This window comes from Myripristis murdjan, chromosome 7 (genome assembly GCF_902150065.1).
Source record: "Myripristis murdjan chromosome 7, fMyrMur1.1, whole genome shotgun sequence".
NCBI classification, from domain to species: Eukaryota; Metazoa; Chordata; class Actinopteri; order Holocentriformes; family Holocentridae; genus Myripristis; species Myripristis murdjan.
Genome location: NC_043986.1, coordinates 22,219,438 through 22,235,736, shown reverse-complemented (window position 1 = coordinate 22,235,736; position 16,299 = coordinate 22,219,438). Strand labels below are relative to the sequence as shown.

The window sequence follows — 16,299 nt, the reverse complement described above, 5'->3', positions numbered from 1 at the left end:
CTGTGTTGTAGGGAGAGGATGGAGGCTGTATGTGAGCAGGACTGCCACTGCACCCCTGGTTCCCTGGGAGACTGGTATGGTCAGCAGCACCCCCCCGGCCACCCACCTCCCCCCTCCTTCCCCCTCCTGCTTGTTGTCCCTCCCCCCTGTTTGTAGAGGAGGCGTGCAAGCAGGGAAGAGGGAGGGCATGAGAGTCGTGGCTGGGGGAGTGGAACTCAGAGGACACACAGAGCACACACATACACACACACACACATACACACACACATGCTCACTCAGCGTAAGTGACACAAGTGCTGGCTCCATTCAGCACTGAGTAGACTGAGTCACTGCTCTCCATTAGCCGGCATGCCGCAGAGAAAGAGGAGTTTCACTTTTGGAGCCTATGGAGGGTAAGATTTATGATTTACAGAACTATTAAACCACTGCATGCCGTGGATGATTCACATTTGGGTGAGCGCGTACGTGTGTTTGTCTGTACAGCTGTGTCTGCTTGATTGTATATAGTCTGTGTCTCTATCTGAGTCTGCATGTTTGTGCCAGTTGCGCTGGGATATCAGTTTGCCATCATCATCATCTTCATCAGAGCAGCTGTGCATGAATATCTTGGTTGCGTGTCTGTGCTTGAAGCTTCCCATTCCAGGTTATAAATGACTGTCTCGCTATTGCTGCTTTATTTACTGGCATGCTGAATCATTAAGCGTCAAATTCCGGTATTAGTCAGCTACCTAATGATCCAGGCTAGTGTTTTCACTGAGAAAGCACCGGTGTAAAGTTAGCACACAATATCTACAGGAAAAGAGTTAATGAAGCCCCCGTCAGAGCTGAAGACATGATGGACTTGGATTGAACGAGACACTGCAGCTCATTGCATCACACACAAACATGCACACACACAAAAATCTCAACCATGCTAGTTTACATAGTCTGTCAAGCATGCTTTGATTGATGTTTCTGTTTTTTTTTTTTTTTTTTCAGATGCTACCTTATATTGCATATTTGTGTTTTTTACGTGTGTTTGTGTGTTTAATGTACATACATACATTTATGGTACATGTGACTAACTACCTGTCCTACCTGCAATATTTACTACTTATTCATACCTATTTGGAGTAGAAATAGGGCCAGTGCTATGTTGCTCTGTTCAGTGCTGTGTCTCCCACTTCTTTAGTGTCAGAGGACGCTATAGTCAGCAAGCGTACTCATGTCCCCAGTGTATTTATGTGGCCCAGTTCCTGCTGTACTGGATAGTCCACAGTCAGCGAGTCAGCGAGAGAGTTTCCATCAGTCAACAGGTGAACAGGTGCTCAATGCTATGTCTGCATACCTTCACTGAAGGACAAGTGGTGCGTACATGTGTATCTGTGCTAGTTTGTGTGTGTGTGTGTGTGTGTGTGTGTGTGTGTGTGTTTATATGTCTGTTACTCGCAGCTTTTTGGAAAGTGTGCCATCAATAAATCTTGAAAACCTTCCATTAGCTAATTGCTGCTTCAGCGGACAATTGAAAATGCTGAAGGAATTGCATCAGTTTTGTATTTAAGGCACATGACTGCCGTTTACTCCTTGGCCTCTGTCTAGCAGTGGTCTTGTACATTGCACTTGGCATTTCCATAGGTCAGCGTGATTGCTCACATCAGCAGGTGATCTGTAATACCCTCTGCCCCCCTGCATCCCATTGGCATTCACTAAAGGGAAAGTCCCTCAGTCCTCCCCAGATGAGTATTTCTTTGATCCAGCACTCTCTATAATGTGAACACTACATGTTAATGGATCACATGTTGTAGGGGTTGTTATGTGTTCTGCTTTTGTTTGGATAAGTTCTAGTCATGTAATTTCAGATTATTTCGAACACCACTAACTTGATCATTCTCAGTTTGGTTTCTTCTTGTAAAGGCTATGTTGTTTTATTTATCAGCCAAATTGGTCCTAAAGAGACTGTGCTGTGCTCGTTAATGTTGCAGTATTGATGTTTCATATCCTTTTCTTGAGAAATCTCAGGGTATCTCTGTACTGGGGTTTTGTAAGACTTTGTTTACATAACTCACTGGTCTCAGATGTCCTGTACTGCATAGTGGGAAGCCAACTGATGCATATAGCCTACTATATAAAAACTTGTTGCTGTGTTTGTTGTTTCCCTATAGCCTCCTCTGAGGCCCTGCAATAAGCTCTTCATAAACTCTTAATGGAAATCATTAAATAATCACAGAGCAACAGCCTGCATCTTAGTAACAGATCTGGATGCTCTCCCCATTGCCTCAGGGGCGAAACCTTCAGGCAACCTGCACGTTTGTGGTGTCTGGTGATAAGGGAAAGAAGAGTTTTCATGTCAGGCCTGTTCAACAACAACCAAGTGGAAAAGCCCCCATTGTTTTGTAACTGGGGCAGGCCAGCATTGTGGTCAGCTGATGTGAAAAGTTCCCCTCTTCAGGAAGGAGGACTGCACATGTTTTGAGGAGAGGGTGTTATAAATTATGCCATAATGAGTGTTTGGTTCATAATAATCATGTGTGAATATTATGTTCAAGTACTAATTCTTTTTAACAGTGACATTTATCCCACATAGAATCACTGGCGAACCATCTTTAGACTGCTGTCTGTGGCTCCAACAAAGAGGCAAGGAGCTATTTGAGAATTTAATCTAATAGAAATCAGGCTTTACTTTGGTAAATCTTTTGATTGATGTCTAGACATAGTTTTTTTTTTTTTGTTGTTGTTTTTTTTTAAAATCAGTTTTGATCAAAGAGACTGTTGTCTATTTTTAGAGATTTTTCTTGTTTCATTTGTAGTCCTGCCACTAAGGCTTATGGTTTTGAGTTGTATTGAATATTCTATTATGGGAAGCAGGAAAACAACACGGAGTGGGTGTTTTTGCTTGACAAAAGCGTAGGTTTGCATGACAAAAGATGATTAGACGGCAAGGCAGGGCCTCTTGAGAACAGGAGCCCATTCAAGTACCTTTCCTAGGGCAGAGGCAAAACAAACAGGAGATGTAGGGCAACCAGAGGGCTCTTGGTCTTCTATTCAGTCACTCCACTGTCCATATTTACCTTGACATTCACATTTCACGTTCACGTTCACAATGGGAAGATATTCAAGGGGGGAAGGATGGAGAAGGAAATCATTTGTTGAGTTGCAATAGCTATCTAGTCAGTGGGCTACCTGTTCTTCAACCTGTTCCTGTCTAGGAACTTGTTAGGGAATATGTTTCCAAAAGCTCAGATGGTGGCCTGCTCTAAACAGGTGTGGAAGTGCCACAATCATGCTGTGCAGTTTTGCACTGTAACCTGATGCTTGTTAACACAGTGACCCATTAACAAATGGTTCCAGTGAGTTCAATTTGAAAGCGAAAAGGTTAGCGAGCAAAATGCCTGACTATGACGTTGTAAGGTGATTTACTGGGGCACCTGCCATGGTCTTGACAACCGTAACCTATACAAAGATCAACACGAGCATGACTACACAAAAGTCCAGACTCTCCACTCTGTGTGTGTTTGTGTGTGTGTGTGTGTGTGTGTGTGTGTGTGTGTGTGTGTGTGTGTGTGTGTGTGTGTGTGTGTGTGTGTGTGCATGAGCATGTGTTACTGTGTCTGTAAGGTGGTGGTGATAGAGCAGTGACAGTATTGTCAGTCAGCATAGCTCTGGTGCCAGTGTGTGTATATGTGTGAGCCTGTTTGTGCAGACTGTATGCCAGTGTACTGTAACATAAATGAGAACATTCAGCCACTTTACTCTCATTCAGCCTATCAATGGTTTCATTCAGCCCACATTGTGCCCAGACACTGCAGACAGTCTGGAATTGGTCTCGTTCAGTATTGTTTGCCCAGTATTTCCTATTATTAGCCTGCATATTAATATACAGACACAGAAATTGTCCAAGATTGCCCAAGGCTTTGTGTGTCTCTTCCCAGTCCAGTTTTGATAGTATCCAGTTTCCCTTCTCACTTTCAATGCAGCAAATATGAGAATCAGTGTTTATGTAGGTGTAGGCAACTTCCCAGTCAGCTTACCAGTTATATACAGCCAGCTCTTCAGCTTTGGCGGGGTTTATAAAGGGTTTTCATGGTGCTTAGGCAAGGAGTGTGCATGATTTCTTTTGTATATTTTATTTATATTTGGTCAAATTTTATAGTGATCTCAATCAATGATATTGCTGCCTTCACCCTTTCATTATTGCAGTCCAGTGCATTCAGTTTTCTCCATTTTCTTCTTGCATTTTTTATGTATCAAGTGTATGACCTTGCTGCAAAACCAAACGCCTCCCTGGACCAAATGAAATTCGACTGGCCACTCAAGGTCACTCAAAAGCCTTTTTTTTTGTTTCACACAAATAGAGCTTTCAAAGTAGAGAATAGAGATTCCTGCTAAGGTTTCAAGGCACAAAGTCAAGAATAACAAAGAATTCCTGATTTGAAAATGCCAACTTGTTCCCTGATTGTTTTCTCAATGGACCACAGGTAGAATATGTGACCTTTTTTTCCTTCTGAGCCCCAGCTGGGTGATCAGACTCTATTATCAACACTGTCTCCACTTGAATTTGTTGTAGCAGTGGGGGACAGGAATCCTTTCTATTCCATCGGTTTCTCAGGTTCATGTTCATAATATCAGCTGCACAATTTGTTGGGATGTAAATAAAAATGGCTCTCACTTGAAAATGTATGTCATGACATACAGAAAAACTAGATAATAATGGACAGAGCTTTTACATTCTTTCATATTTTTTCTCATACTGATGGGCAGTTGCTGCGTAATGACAATGCAGAAAACATATGGGTTCTTTCATAAATAATATATGAATATTTCATATGAAATGGCAAGTCTAAGTGATTTTGCCCTCGTGCAATATGAAGATCACTTGTTTGGAGTTGTGTTTTTGGAGCTGATAAAATTAAAAAGTGATTATATTGAATTGCCCTGGAGCAAAATTTTGCTTTAGCTCACTGGTTGCTGAACAAGGAAGTTATTTGCTTTCAGCTGGACTCCATGAGGACCGACTCCTCAACCCTGTCTGGTGACCTAGTTGCCACAGGCGGTGTTGTTGACTTGATGTACCATAGGCCTTGGCTAATTTCCGCTCTGCGACACCCTTGCCTCTTAGTGTTGGTGGGATTGAATTAGAGCCATCAAACATGATAAAGCCGAAGTGCCTCGAATGAGGTGAAGAAAATATGAAAGTTGAACGGGGAATAAATTAGGAGCCTCACTTAAAGGCAGATTAAGTTGAGTAAACTCATTGTCAAGTGTCACGCCTGCTGACATGGTGATGGCCAAGGCTTTCTGAGGCTCGCCTTGAGCTGCTTATCCCTTTGCTACAGTTTGTTGCCATGGAAACCAGCTTTTGGTGTAATGATACCTATATAGCTGAAAGTGGAGAGGAAGCATGGAAAATTATTTGCAAGAATTGTATTTGGCTACCACCTGCTGAGCTCTAATTCCCATGCCCTGTTAACCCAACGTGCTGGCTCTGCTGTGACTTCTTATTCTAACAGCAGACACAAAAACCAGGCTATACAGGCTGTTTTCAACTGTGAGATTTGAATGTGCAAATATGACTCATACCCTACAAATGCATGGGCCCAGGCGAATTTGCTATACTTTTGTCCACTCCAACCATAATTCTCTCAGAGAGACAGAATATTCTTTGTTTTGCTGATAAGGCTGGAGAGAGTTTGTTGCCTCGCTGTTGTCAGCTCTTCTGCTTCTTCATGCACACTGTGCTGCTCAGTCCGCTCTGGCTTGCTTTGCTTTGGTAGAGGAAAGTCTCTCTCTGGGATATATAATAGGAGAAGATCGAGTTTCTTTATGTTGGACAAAACAGCACTCAGGTGGTAGTTATTATGAAACACACAAATATTACATTCAGGTTTCCTGACACAGATTCAAATTGAATAAAGCAACAAAACCAGCTATAATGTCTATAATAACAATGTCATAAAGAATTTCTGTTTTTATTCGTTAAAGTTAATTTAATTGCGAACAAATTGTCAACATTATCCACAAAAACAAAGCAAAAAAAACCCTGTTACCTTAAAATGATAAGAATGAAGGCGAGCAGCTTTTCCTTCAGCCCATATGTTCTGCCTTTTTGCCCTCAGCCTGAAAACAACCTTATCATCAGTCATCAGAAAACCTCAGCTTGTAGTGTGCTGACTGACAAGTCCACTATTTGAGACATAACCAAGCAATCTTGTGTACTGTATGTATGCACGCATGTTTCAGCAGCTTAGTGTCGAAAAACAAGAAGAGCATGTCCATTCCATAATCTTAAACAATCTTTGACCAGTTCCTCCCTCATCTGTCACATTATGTTGACAGGAGGCTTCAGTGTTGGGATATCATATGCCGATTTATTGGGAGGAGTAAAGTTTTCATCCAGGTCCCTGTATTAATGCCAGTGTTTCAGTTTGGACTCTTTGTCCAAGGATGTAGACACACCCTGGTTGATTTCATTTTATGGGAATTTCTTGAAACCTGAGAAAGGGTGAGCAGCACAGGACAGGGCTTAGCAGATATTATTCTTAGTGATGTAGTGCATATGAAACAGCTCCCCCCTCATCACAGTAAGCTCCACATGAACAAAGCTGACAGCTCCTAAGCATTTTGGTTAGAGAGGTGGTTAGAGAGTTACAGCAGTGATTTATGTGCACCGTGGTGAGTGTGAGGGTCAGTGAAAGCAGGTTCAATAGCAGATTTGAGCAGAATTCATCTTCTGTCGCATGTCATGACCAAGTCAAACCCCAAAAATGATGAATGCTCCTCCGCAGTGCCAGGAATCAGGGGAAAACCTGTTGTACAAATGCCAGCTTTGCTATTTTGTGTCTTTACAGTACAGTGAACAAACATACTCCCTGGACCTGTTTCCTCTCGCAGTGATAGTTTCTGAGAAAGAGGAAGTTTTAGGTTTTGATTTGCTTTATAGTCTCCCTCCCTTCCCCCCCAAAACGAGACTTTCTCAGTAATCCTGCATACAAAAAAAGCACCGACTTTCAGTTTTAAAAGCTGTGTTCAACCAGCCTTATTAGCCCTTCTAATATGACTGAAAATGACAGAAACTCCTGCTGTTGTTTTGCCTTGTGAGCTTGTGTTGCTTGTGTTAGCCTAGATTCTGATACAGACACAGTGAGGCTTTAAGGTATGTATGCCAGCTCTATTTCCAGAAGTGGTTGTCGGATTCCAGGGATGTTGATGTGTACTGACTTCCACAGAACACGAAGACTAATCCTGTCCAGGGAAAGATGAGTAAGCGCTCTGGATTCTGGTGGCTCTACTGGGACACAACGGTTGGAAAGCAGAGGGAGCGAACAGGGAGAGTTCACCCAGCTGTGGCAGGGAGGATGGACGGATGGAGTTGGGTTATGGTCATGGAGGGCAGGGTCCACGCTCACATCTCTGGTGCATTAACGAAAAAAAACGACTGGTGCACTTTTTTTCCAATTTGGTTGCTAAATTGTCATGCCAGAATATTTACCTGTTGAACAAAAGATTTCGAAGAATTGACCAAATTTAAAAAAAAAAAAAAAATCCCCCATATCCTTTCACTTCTACTTACTAGTGAACGCTGCGCCCTCAGTGGTGATGTCATGCTGAACTAGTAGGCGTGAACAAAAATTTCAATCATTGCATGTTTCAACAGCCATGCCCCTCCCGTCAAATAAAACCGCCCTCCTCTCTCTAACTGATCACACTTTGGTTTACACTTTTGAAAGATGCTTCTCTGTGTGAAGCCCCGTCCTAACCACCATGTTTCAGTAGAAAATACATCAAAGTAAGGAGGCAAGGTGATCTGCAAGGTGAAAGCACTGTTTCATTGTCACTTGAACACAGTTATTAGAAATATATATATTATTCTCACAAACTAGAACTGGCAACACATGGATGACATAACATTACATTGAGATATGTACAGAAATGTTGACATTATTCAACCACACGGTACAGTGCAACCACAAGACATGTTTTGACTGTGGGTGTGTTTCTCACTTTTTTCTCCATTATCATCATTGCTCTTGCTCCACATACATGTATAACCCACAGCTGAATGCAACAGTTCTCTAGGTCTTGTCAAAGGTAATTCTGGAAATTGTAGAAAATCACTATCTGTGGTAGAAGTAAACAAGGCAGGTCTGAGGAATTTCCACCTCTGTCTTCTGCCATTTCCGCTCCACTGGATTTCAGCACCAACATTTTGACTGAATTGATTGGCTGTCAGTCACTGGCACTTTGAAATCTTGTCGTGGGCAGATTACATCACCAGCTGCACCAGATTTTGTTTGCTGTGTTAAATAACAACACGCAGAGGATGAAATTTTTCATTTTCAATGCTGTGTTGACAGAAGTGTGTACTATATGAACTTACTGAGTTGGAACCACTATAGAACTCGGTTTTACAGGAACTAAAGGAAGCAAAGGTGTGAGTGTGTCTGCCTGAAGGCCATGATGCGACAGTCCAACAAATCCCAAAAAACACAGACAAACAGTGTTTGATCGGTGTGCCACTGGCAGTAAATGTTAAAAACACTGTAAGAACACTGCCAACAGAGAGGGTTCTCTGTTGATGGACGTTATTTGATTAGTGTGCCATGGGCTATAGCTATAGCTATAGGAACAACAACAACAATTACAATCATAATCACAATTCACATTTGGCACACGCTTTTATCCAAAGCGATGTACATATGAGATTTTTATACATCAATAAGCAACAACAACAAAAAGCCTCATCTCCTCAAATTTTGAGAAATGTTATTTTGCAAATACAAACAACACACATAAAAAGTGAGAGAAATATCAAGAGAGGATTCTGTAAAGGCAGCACAACTAGCATTAGTACTAACTGGTACTCTGACATTTAAATAGTATGGTGGAGTGAAAGGTCATGGAAGTCCGGATGGCAGATGGGCATAAGAATTTGTTTCAATTTGCTTTCTTCTCCGACAACTCATACTAAGAAAATATTTTATTGTGGATGAAGTTTTAATTTTTAGCTAATGTTTTTAGCTAAGGTTAACATTTAAGTCTTGATATCTTATTATGGGTGTACACACACACACACACACACATACACACGCACACGCACACACACACTCACGCTCAAACTCAGTGGCCACTTTATTTGTGGCCACCTTATTATATTCCACCTGCACAATCTAATCCAATCCAATCCAACTGTTCTGCCATAAAGTTTCCTTTCCTGCTGCCTATAATGCTCAGGTTTTCTTTTTGTCAGAGTAATAGAGGTGTTCATTCAGTTCTATGTTTGGCACTGAGCTCATAGTTAGTGCAGCTGTTGGACTGGACTGCTTTTTATTGAGAGCTGTTTCCAATATTCTGTCCCCCTAATGTATATGTATAGGGAGGACAAAAAATTAGAAACACCTCTCAGTATAATGTAGTCCAGTACAAGACCTCTGCAAACTACAATCTCAATAACAAACATAGAACAAAATTTACACATTCACAACAATGTCAACACAACGTGAACATTATAAACTTTGTTAAAAGGTAGAATTCATGGCAGAGCTGTTGCACTGATCTGCATTAGATTGTACAGGTGGACCTGATAAAGTGTCCACTGAAAGGAAGAGGAGTGGTGGCCAATTTTGCCACCGCTCTTCTTCGTCTTTTTTCCTGTATTATTGTTCATGTGTTTCTTTGATTTTTATTGGATTGCTGCTTATTTTGTGTGTCCTAACTTAGTTTTTCCCCCTTTGCTTAAGTTGAGGGCAGGTATAAGTCAAAGGCTTATACTAAAGACAGGATGTATGCGCAAATAATTAAAACTAAATGAAAATTAAAAACTAAATCTAACCGTTACAGCTATTCTTTCCATATGTCAAACAGGAGAAAACAGTATGTCCACTTTGTGCTACTAATGTATAATCCAGTTTGTGGAATATAATAACATAATTGTCACGTAAATTATGCCCAAAACATTTAATTCTGCATACTTTATGCTAATTTAAAAACAAAAAACAAACAAACAAAAAAAAAACATTGTAAGCTCACATTGTCAAAGTCCTGTTTATCAACAACCTCTCATCTGGCCTTATAAGACCACGCAGTAGCTAGCTAATGTAGCCTCAGTCTCATCTGGAGTCTGGACACATAAGACTCACTGCCTGCCTCATACCAAATTTTGATTTGTCAGCCTTTAGCTGTTGTTGTTGTTGTTTTCTCCATCTCTTTTTGTCTGAGTAGAGAATATCAATGTGGCTTTCATGTTTGCTTGAAAAACCTTGAGGAAGGTCAGAGGGAAAGTGTATAAAGTGCAACACTATCAAAAAATAATTCCTGCAATGCAGTTATCATCATACATTGGTACGATGCAACAGTATCGATTTTTTGTTTAGTGTTGGATCAGATTTACTTTATTTCTGTTCCAGCTGCAGGAGGCATGTGAGACTTGCTTATCCCCTGATCCCCCCTACACCACCAGCAGCTGAAGAGACAGGCCCAAAGCCATGAGTCATTCACTGGGCCATAGTGCCGCAGTATCACTATCACAGACCAGGCGTCCACTTTGCCGGCAGTACGCTGAAATCCTATGCCCTCCCATGTCCCTCGCCAGGAGAAGTTGTTTGCACTTATGATTATGAGAATCTCACACCAGAAACAGATTATAAGTATGTGCTCCTTTGTCACAGGTTGTTAAATCCCCAACCAGTGTAGACAATATTTCCAGAGATGTGACACATGGCTTTCTAGCTGTTGAGCAGATCATGAATTTCACCTGTGATGCACGGGTCTGTCTCTTTTGCACACACAGTGCCATCTGTTGGCACAAATGAGGCCGTGCATTCTCACTTGTCAGGCGATGAGGTCCAAACACTGCATGATATGTGGTTATTCAAAAGAACTAATTAATATTTGTTGTTTGAATGATTTATGCTCATAACTGGTTAATCACGGTAGCTCAAGGCAAGACAATAGTTTATTCTGTGCTGACAGTGGTAATGGGCATCATAGCATGGATTCAAATCAGGACAAGTTCAATTTGTCTCAGAAAACACCAGGCTGGTAATCATCCTTTCATCCTTGGAAATGCTGCTTCAACAGATGGCATGTGTTATTTAGGGTAACTCCGGCTCACTGTAGCCTTCCCTCTCTCATCAGAGTGGACTTTTTGCAAGGGGAGTGGACAGTCCACTGTCCTTCTGCAAATTTTCACACTTCATTTAGACGGGGGGAAGCAGAGATACTGTAGGGGCAAGAACATGACAACCGCTGGCAGAGTGTGGTGTTCAGTTGTTTACCACCTGGTGTCCATGCATAAAACATTTCCTCATTTTCAAGGTCATAATGTCATAATGCGACAACACTCGTTTTCTTGTAACCCGCACATGTTAAATTATTGAGGACTTCACTACAGTTAATAGCATTTAGTCGACACTGATTCGCAGGTGTTGTATCGAGGATTAGCTGCATGTAGTCAAGTTTGGATATTTGTTTGTTAGGTCAACACATGAACCTAAAATGTAGGATCCAAATGCTCAAGTGATGTAATTAAAATTATAATAATTAACCTTTGTTTCAGCCTCTGAGAACTCCTTTGAAATTGCTAGTTATGAAACATATTTTAATATTATTTTGAACAATTAGGCCTATTATTAAAAACAAGGACTTGAGTGTTTTCCTTGGAGTCACAACAAGTATTAAAAGCCCGTAAGGCAGCACTTGGGCCAGCAGCACAATGACTTTCTTTTGTCATTTCTCTTAGGCTTTGAAACGGTGCCCTGCCAAGCAGACTTTTAATGCCATCAATCCAATTTAGCCCTTTCTGGCAGAGACCGACAAAAAAGGGCATTTAAAGTGTCACATAAAATGAGTGTTAACTTGTAGATAAATCACATTACATTAACCTTGATTATAATAGCTTAACTTTCATTTGTACTTTTTTGTTTTTTTGCAGGGTGGACAAGACATTCTCCCGGGCAAGAAGCATATGGTGAGTTATCCCTGTGTTTTTTTTTTTGTTTTTTTTTTTTTGTCATCGAGGAAAGTAGATTATGTCATTTATTGGAGCAATAAGTGAATTCTTCTGTAAAATGTTTAAGTTTGATGTGGTTTTGCTTTTTAGTATGGCAAGCACATTGAATCATAATTCAGGGCTTGCAAATCTGTGGAGTGTTCAATGTCACAGATGCAAGGTGGCCATGGAAGTTGGGAATCAGTCCACTGACTAAGTGAGAAGTGTAAGTAAGATAAATGGGGCAGTGAAAGGTAGAGCAGATGGGCAGAAGTGGGGATTTAAGCCCCCAACTCCCCTCTTTCCTGTACCCCCACCCCACTCCCCCCAGTGCCATCCTGCCTCACTGCCCAACCATGCTGCCTGTAGCCCCCCTCCCCCCTTTTACTACAGCAACCAATGCCAGCCACATCTCTGCAGTGCTGGCAAGGCTCGAGTGCTGCTGTGTGTGGCACGTGGAGCCGGGCTGGGAGCTGAGCATGCACCCCTGCTGCCACTGCAGATAGGCCGCTCTGTTTCCAAAGGTTTAGGTGTGGGGGCATGGATGTTTTGGCCTTCAACCCCCCTCTGTCTGACTGCACCAGGATAAACAGTGCTTCGCCGCAGTATCATCATTCCCTCCCTCTGGAATACAGACACAGCCTGAGCTGTCTTACCAGGCCAGGCCAGCTAGGCCTGCATTACTCAGCAGTGACTGGACTTGCATACAGAGACAGCAGTCTGGCCATTGGATTTCTACTGCATCACACTCACAGAGCTGCAGCACTTCCCGCTATAGAAAAAAAGGAGACGGAGAGACACTGCAGAAAAGAAAAGATGAAGAGGAGAAGCTAAAAAAAGGACAGAAAGCAACACAGGAGATCCAAAGAGGTTTGTCGATGTGACATCGAGGAAGGAGAAAGGAAGGGTGTGGATTAGATGATGAGACAGGCGGAGAAAGAAGAGAACAGTGGAGCCTAGAGTCTGCATGGCTTCTTATTAAAACAAAGGGACCAAAGTAATTTGGTGCTCAACAGCAGTCACACTTTGCCTCACTCCACAACGATTCTCCTGCATTCATGTTCCTACTCAAAGAAGAGAAAAAATTCCACCAAGATGCCTGCTTGATCAATTGTGGGGATTCTCTTACTTTTCGTGCTCAGCAGTGCAGATCAGTGTCTGAACAAGGAAACCTGGTGCTAAGGTGATGAGGCAACTGGGAAAATGACATCAAATGTTTCACAGAACTTGATGCTTTAACAAAGGGTTCCTGAGTGTATTAAGCTGAATGAGAAAAACAAGATTAAGAAAGCAGTTTTCCTCTTTCTGAAGCCAAGAAGAACTTCTGGCAACTGGGAGAGCCAAAGTCAAGCTTGAACTGAAGTTTTCCTGCAGGTACGTTGGACAACATGTGACTGGGAATTAAGGCAGTTGAGTTAAACCTTCCAACACCAGAAACTGTAAAAGCACAAACCTGCAAAATGCCTTGCTCACCTTTCCGAATTGGAAGGCCAAGGAAATTCTGGTGAGTTTGTTTACTGTTTAACCTGCCTGAAAATTTCATTTTGATTTGATTTCAAAGCAAACTACTTAGTAAAATGCCTATACAATTGTGTGATTGTATGATTTAATCAGCTGATAAGTGAAGCACTATCAGCAGGTAGATTAGAAATCGTGTCACCTGGCTGATACGTGTATCACAAAAAAGAGGTTGAGCCATTCCCACATTCAAGGAGTGATTAGTGCAATTGACTATAATATGCACTTGTATAGTCCTTATAGCACGCACTATGTTGATGATTAACTCTGTGTTAGCCCATTGTGGCATGAAAACCTCCCCTCACCATAGACTGGGGGTGGGAACCAAGAGCTAATAACCTTTCAGAACACTGCAGCTATATTCAACGTGTGGGGCAGGAAGGCTAGTCTTTTACATGTATTTAAAGGCATGAACTGTTCACCAAGGGCAGAGCAGATATGCATGGCTGAAATGAAAGTATTGTTAGCATTGTTGTGATGATAAAATCAGTCACAAGCATCGAGATCATCCTCTCTGATTTCTCAACATTTTGTGCTGCATCTGTCAGTTTTGAATAATCCTCTGAACATTGCGGTTGATTACGTTAAAGGACCAGTTTCCATCTGGTCATTGTACGTCACACACAATAAAGAGATGATCCTCAGGCCCCTGTCTCCATTCTCTGCAAGGGAGGCCTGTAATTGGTTGTAATCCTGTCTTACTGAGCTTTACTGATGAGAGGAAATGGGAGAGGCGGGTTAGCATAAACAATGCTGATACTGAGGTGTTGTATAAGGAGCTCTCTCCATGTCTCACCTAACGCACATACGGACATACAGATAAAATGTCTTTCTACTGCTCTCTCCCTGCAGCAGGATGGATTAGAGTGGCCGGCTGTCATTGTGTAACTTCCTGTCCATGTATTAAGACAAGTTGGCCACTGACCCTACTGTCCCAGCCCTGCCACAGCCCTGCTTTCATGCACAGAACATGCTGCACTTTCAAGATACCCATATACAGACTCCAGTTTGCACTCAGCATCTGTCTTGGAGGGATGAATTGAGGCTTAAAAAGCAGCTCAGTCATTTTCTAAATAGTTTGGCTTAAATGCATACTGTACCAAAGATGTTTTTTAAAGATACAATAACAATGCACTCAATGTACTGGATGCTCTGAACACTGCCCTGTCGTTGCAGAGTGGTAGGGAGTTCTGCAGTAGTGTTGCATGTGAAAAGTGACTAATGTGAACATTTTCCCTCAAGTGGGATGAGTTTGCAACTTTACACCAAGACACTTGTGTACTTGCTTTTCTTCTCGAGTCAGTTTTGACAGGACCATAGCATGCATATTATTTATAGTGATTAAATATAACCTTTAATGGCCTGCACAGCAGATGATAGTCTTTCCCCTAAGGCATTCTAAAAACAGCTTTATCTAGTTCATTGTGTTTTTGTTTACACTGCTGAGTGAGAATTGTGTGATGCAGTTTTTCATTATACTTTTATGATGCTATCTATTTCATGTGTTTGCCCTGCTTCTTTGTAGACTTTAGAGGTGTCATCGCAAACACTTGTCTGTTTGTGTTCAATGGATTGTCACTCCGCATCATCCTTTTTTTGTTGTTGTTGTTGTTGTTTTCCGCACATGCGCACGCTGCAGCGTTCGTGCACTGCGAAACCAGGCCTGATGTCACCTTGCTTGTGCACGCTCATCTATGTATGTCAAGCTGAGTTGTCTGGAAGAGGGGACATAGTGGGAGAGCAAACTGTCAGGCCCAATCAGCCAAGATTGTCTCTGTGAGTCTCCTGCTGTCTGACCAAATATAGCACCAAAGTGACAAGTTAGCCTCTGGTTCTGACTAACTCAATAATGCTAGCATGTCAGCCAGCATCCAGCACCATTCCAAATATCTTAACGTAAAGCACAGATAAAAAAAAAAAGAAAAGAAAAGAAAAAGGTTGTTGAAGGGTGAGGCAGGTGCCAGAAGTCTGTCAGGATGTTTCTCTTTTACTTTATCTGATTCTTGGAGCTTTTTGCTGGTTAGTTCCTTGCCTTCCCGCTGTTCATTCAGCCCCTGTGCCTTCAAGACTCATCCCATATCTTTGTTTACTTTGTGATTGTGGTCAGGCTGAATATATCCCTGGGGTAACCTCTCTTGACTGACAGCTGTTATGCAGTGGACGGTGTGGTAAGATATTGGGGGAACAAAGCCAGACCTTTCCATCATGACCTGCTCTGCGTCCTGTTATGGTGGGAGCTACAACCCTGTCCCAGGGGTAATTAATGCTCTTACACTATGCTGTTCAATCTGATCTTTATTGTTTTTGTGTGATTGATAGGCAGGATGTATGCTATCAAATCCAACACTGTAAAAAGAAAGAAAGAAAGAAAGAAAGAAAGAAAGACAGAAATATCAATCTTAACACATTATTTTAGTGTTATATTCAGTCTTAAAATTATATTTTCTCACAAAAAAGTCCCAAAAAAATTCTGCCAGTGCCCATTTCTTTCCAATGCTAATCAACCAGACTTTTCTTTGTGGGCTGATCTGCTCTATTCTGCCTTGTTTCAACATGTTTGTGCTTGCTCTTCCCAGAAACATTCATACAGAAATGAAACTGCATCAGAAACATGTGGGACTATCTCATCCCACTGGCAGATATTTATTTATTTATTTATTTATTTATTTGCAAGAGAAAAGAAGATTGAAAAGCTAGAATAGATGACTTGTTAAGATGGAGATTTTTTTGATGACACTTTTTAATACCCTTCATTAATAAAGGGTAAATTGATAGTTTATTTAACTTTAGTTGATAGTTATTTTACAGTTAACAATTGA

The 16,299-nt window shown here is 41.6% G+C and overlaps 1 protein-coding gene across 1 annotated transcript in view; it reads left to right on the top strand.

Annotated features, from left to right (window-relative positions):
- Nucleotides 1-269: 269 nt before the first annotated feature.
- Nucleotides 270-16,299, top strand: part of LOC115362746 (rap1 GTPase-activating protein 1-like) — a 47,435-nt gene continuing 31,405 nt past the window's right edge. Inside the window, exons 1-2 of the mRNA XM_030056812.1 lie at nucleotides 270-392; nucleotides 11,906-11,941. Of these exons, the coding sequence (XP_029912672.1) occupies nucleotides 349-392; nucleotides 11,906-11,941 (80 nt within the window). The 5' untranslated portion in view covers nucleotides 270-348. The remainder of the gene's footprint in view (nucleotides 393-11,905; nucleotides 11,942-16,299) is intronic.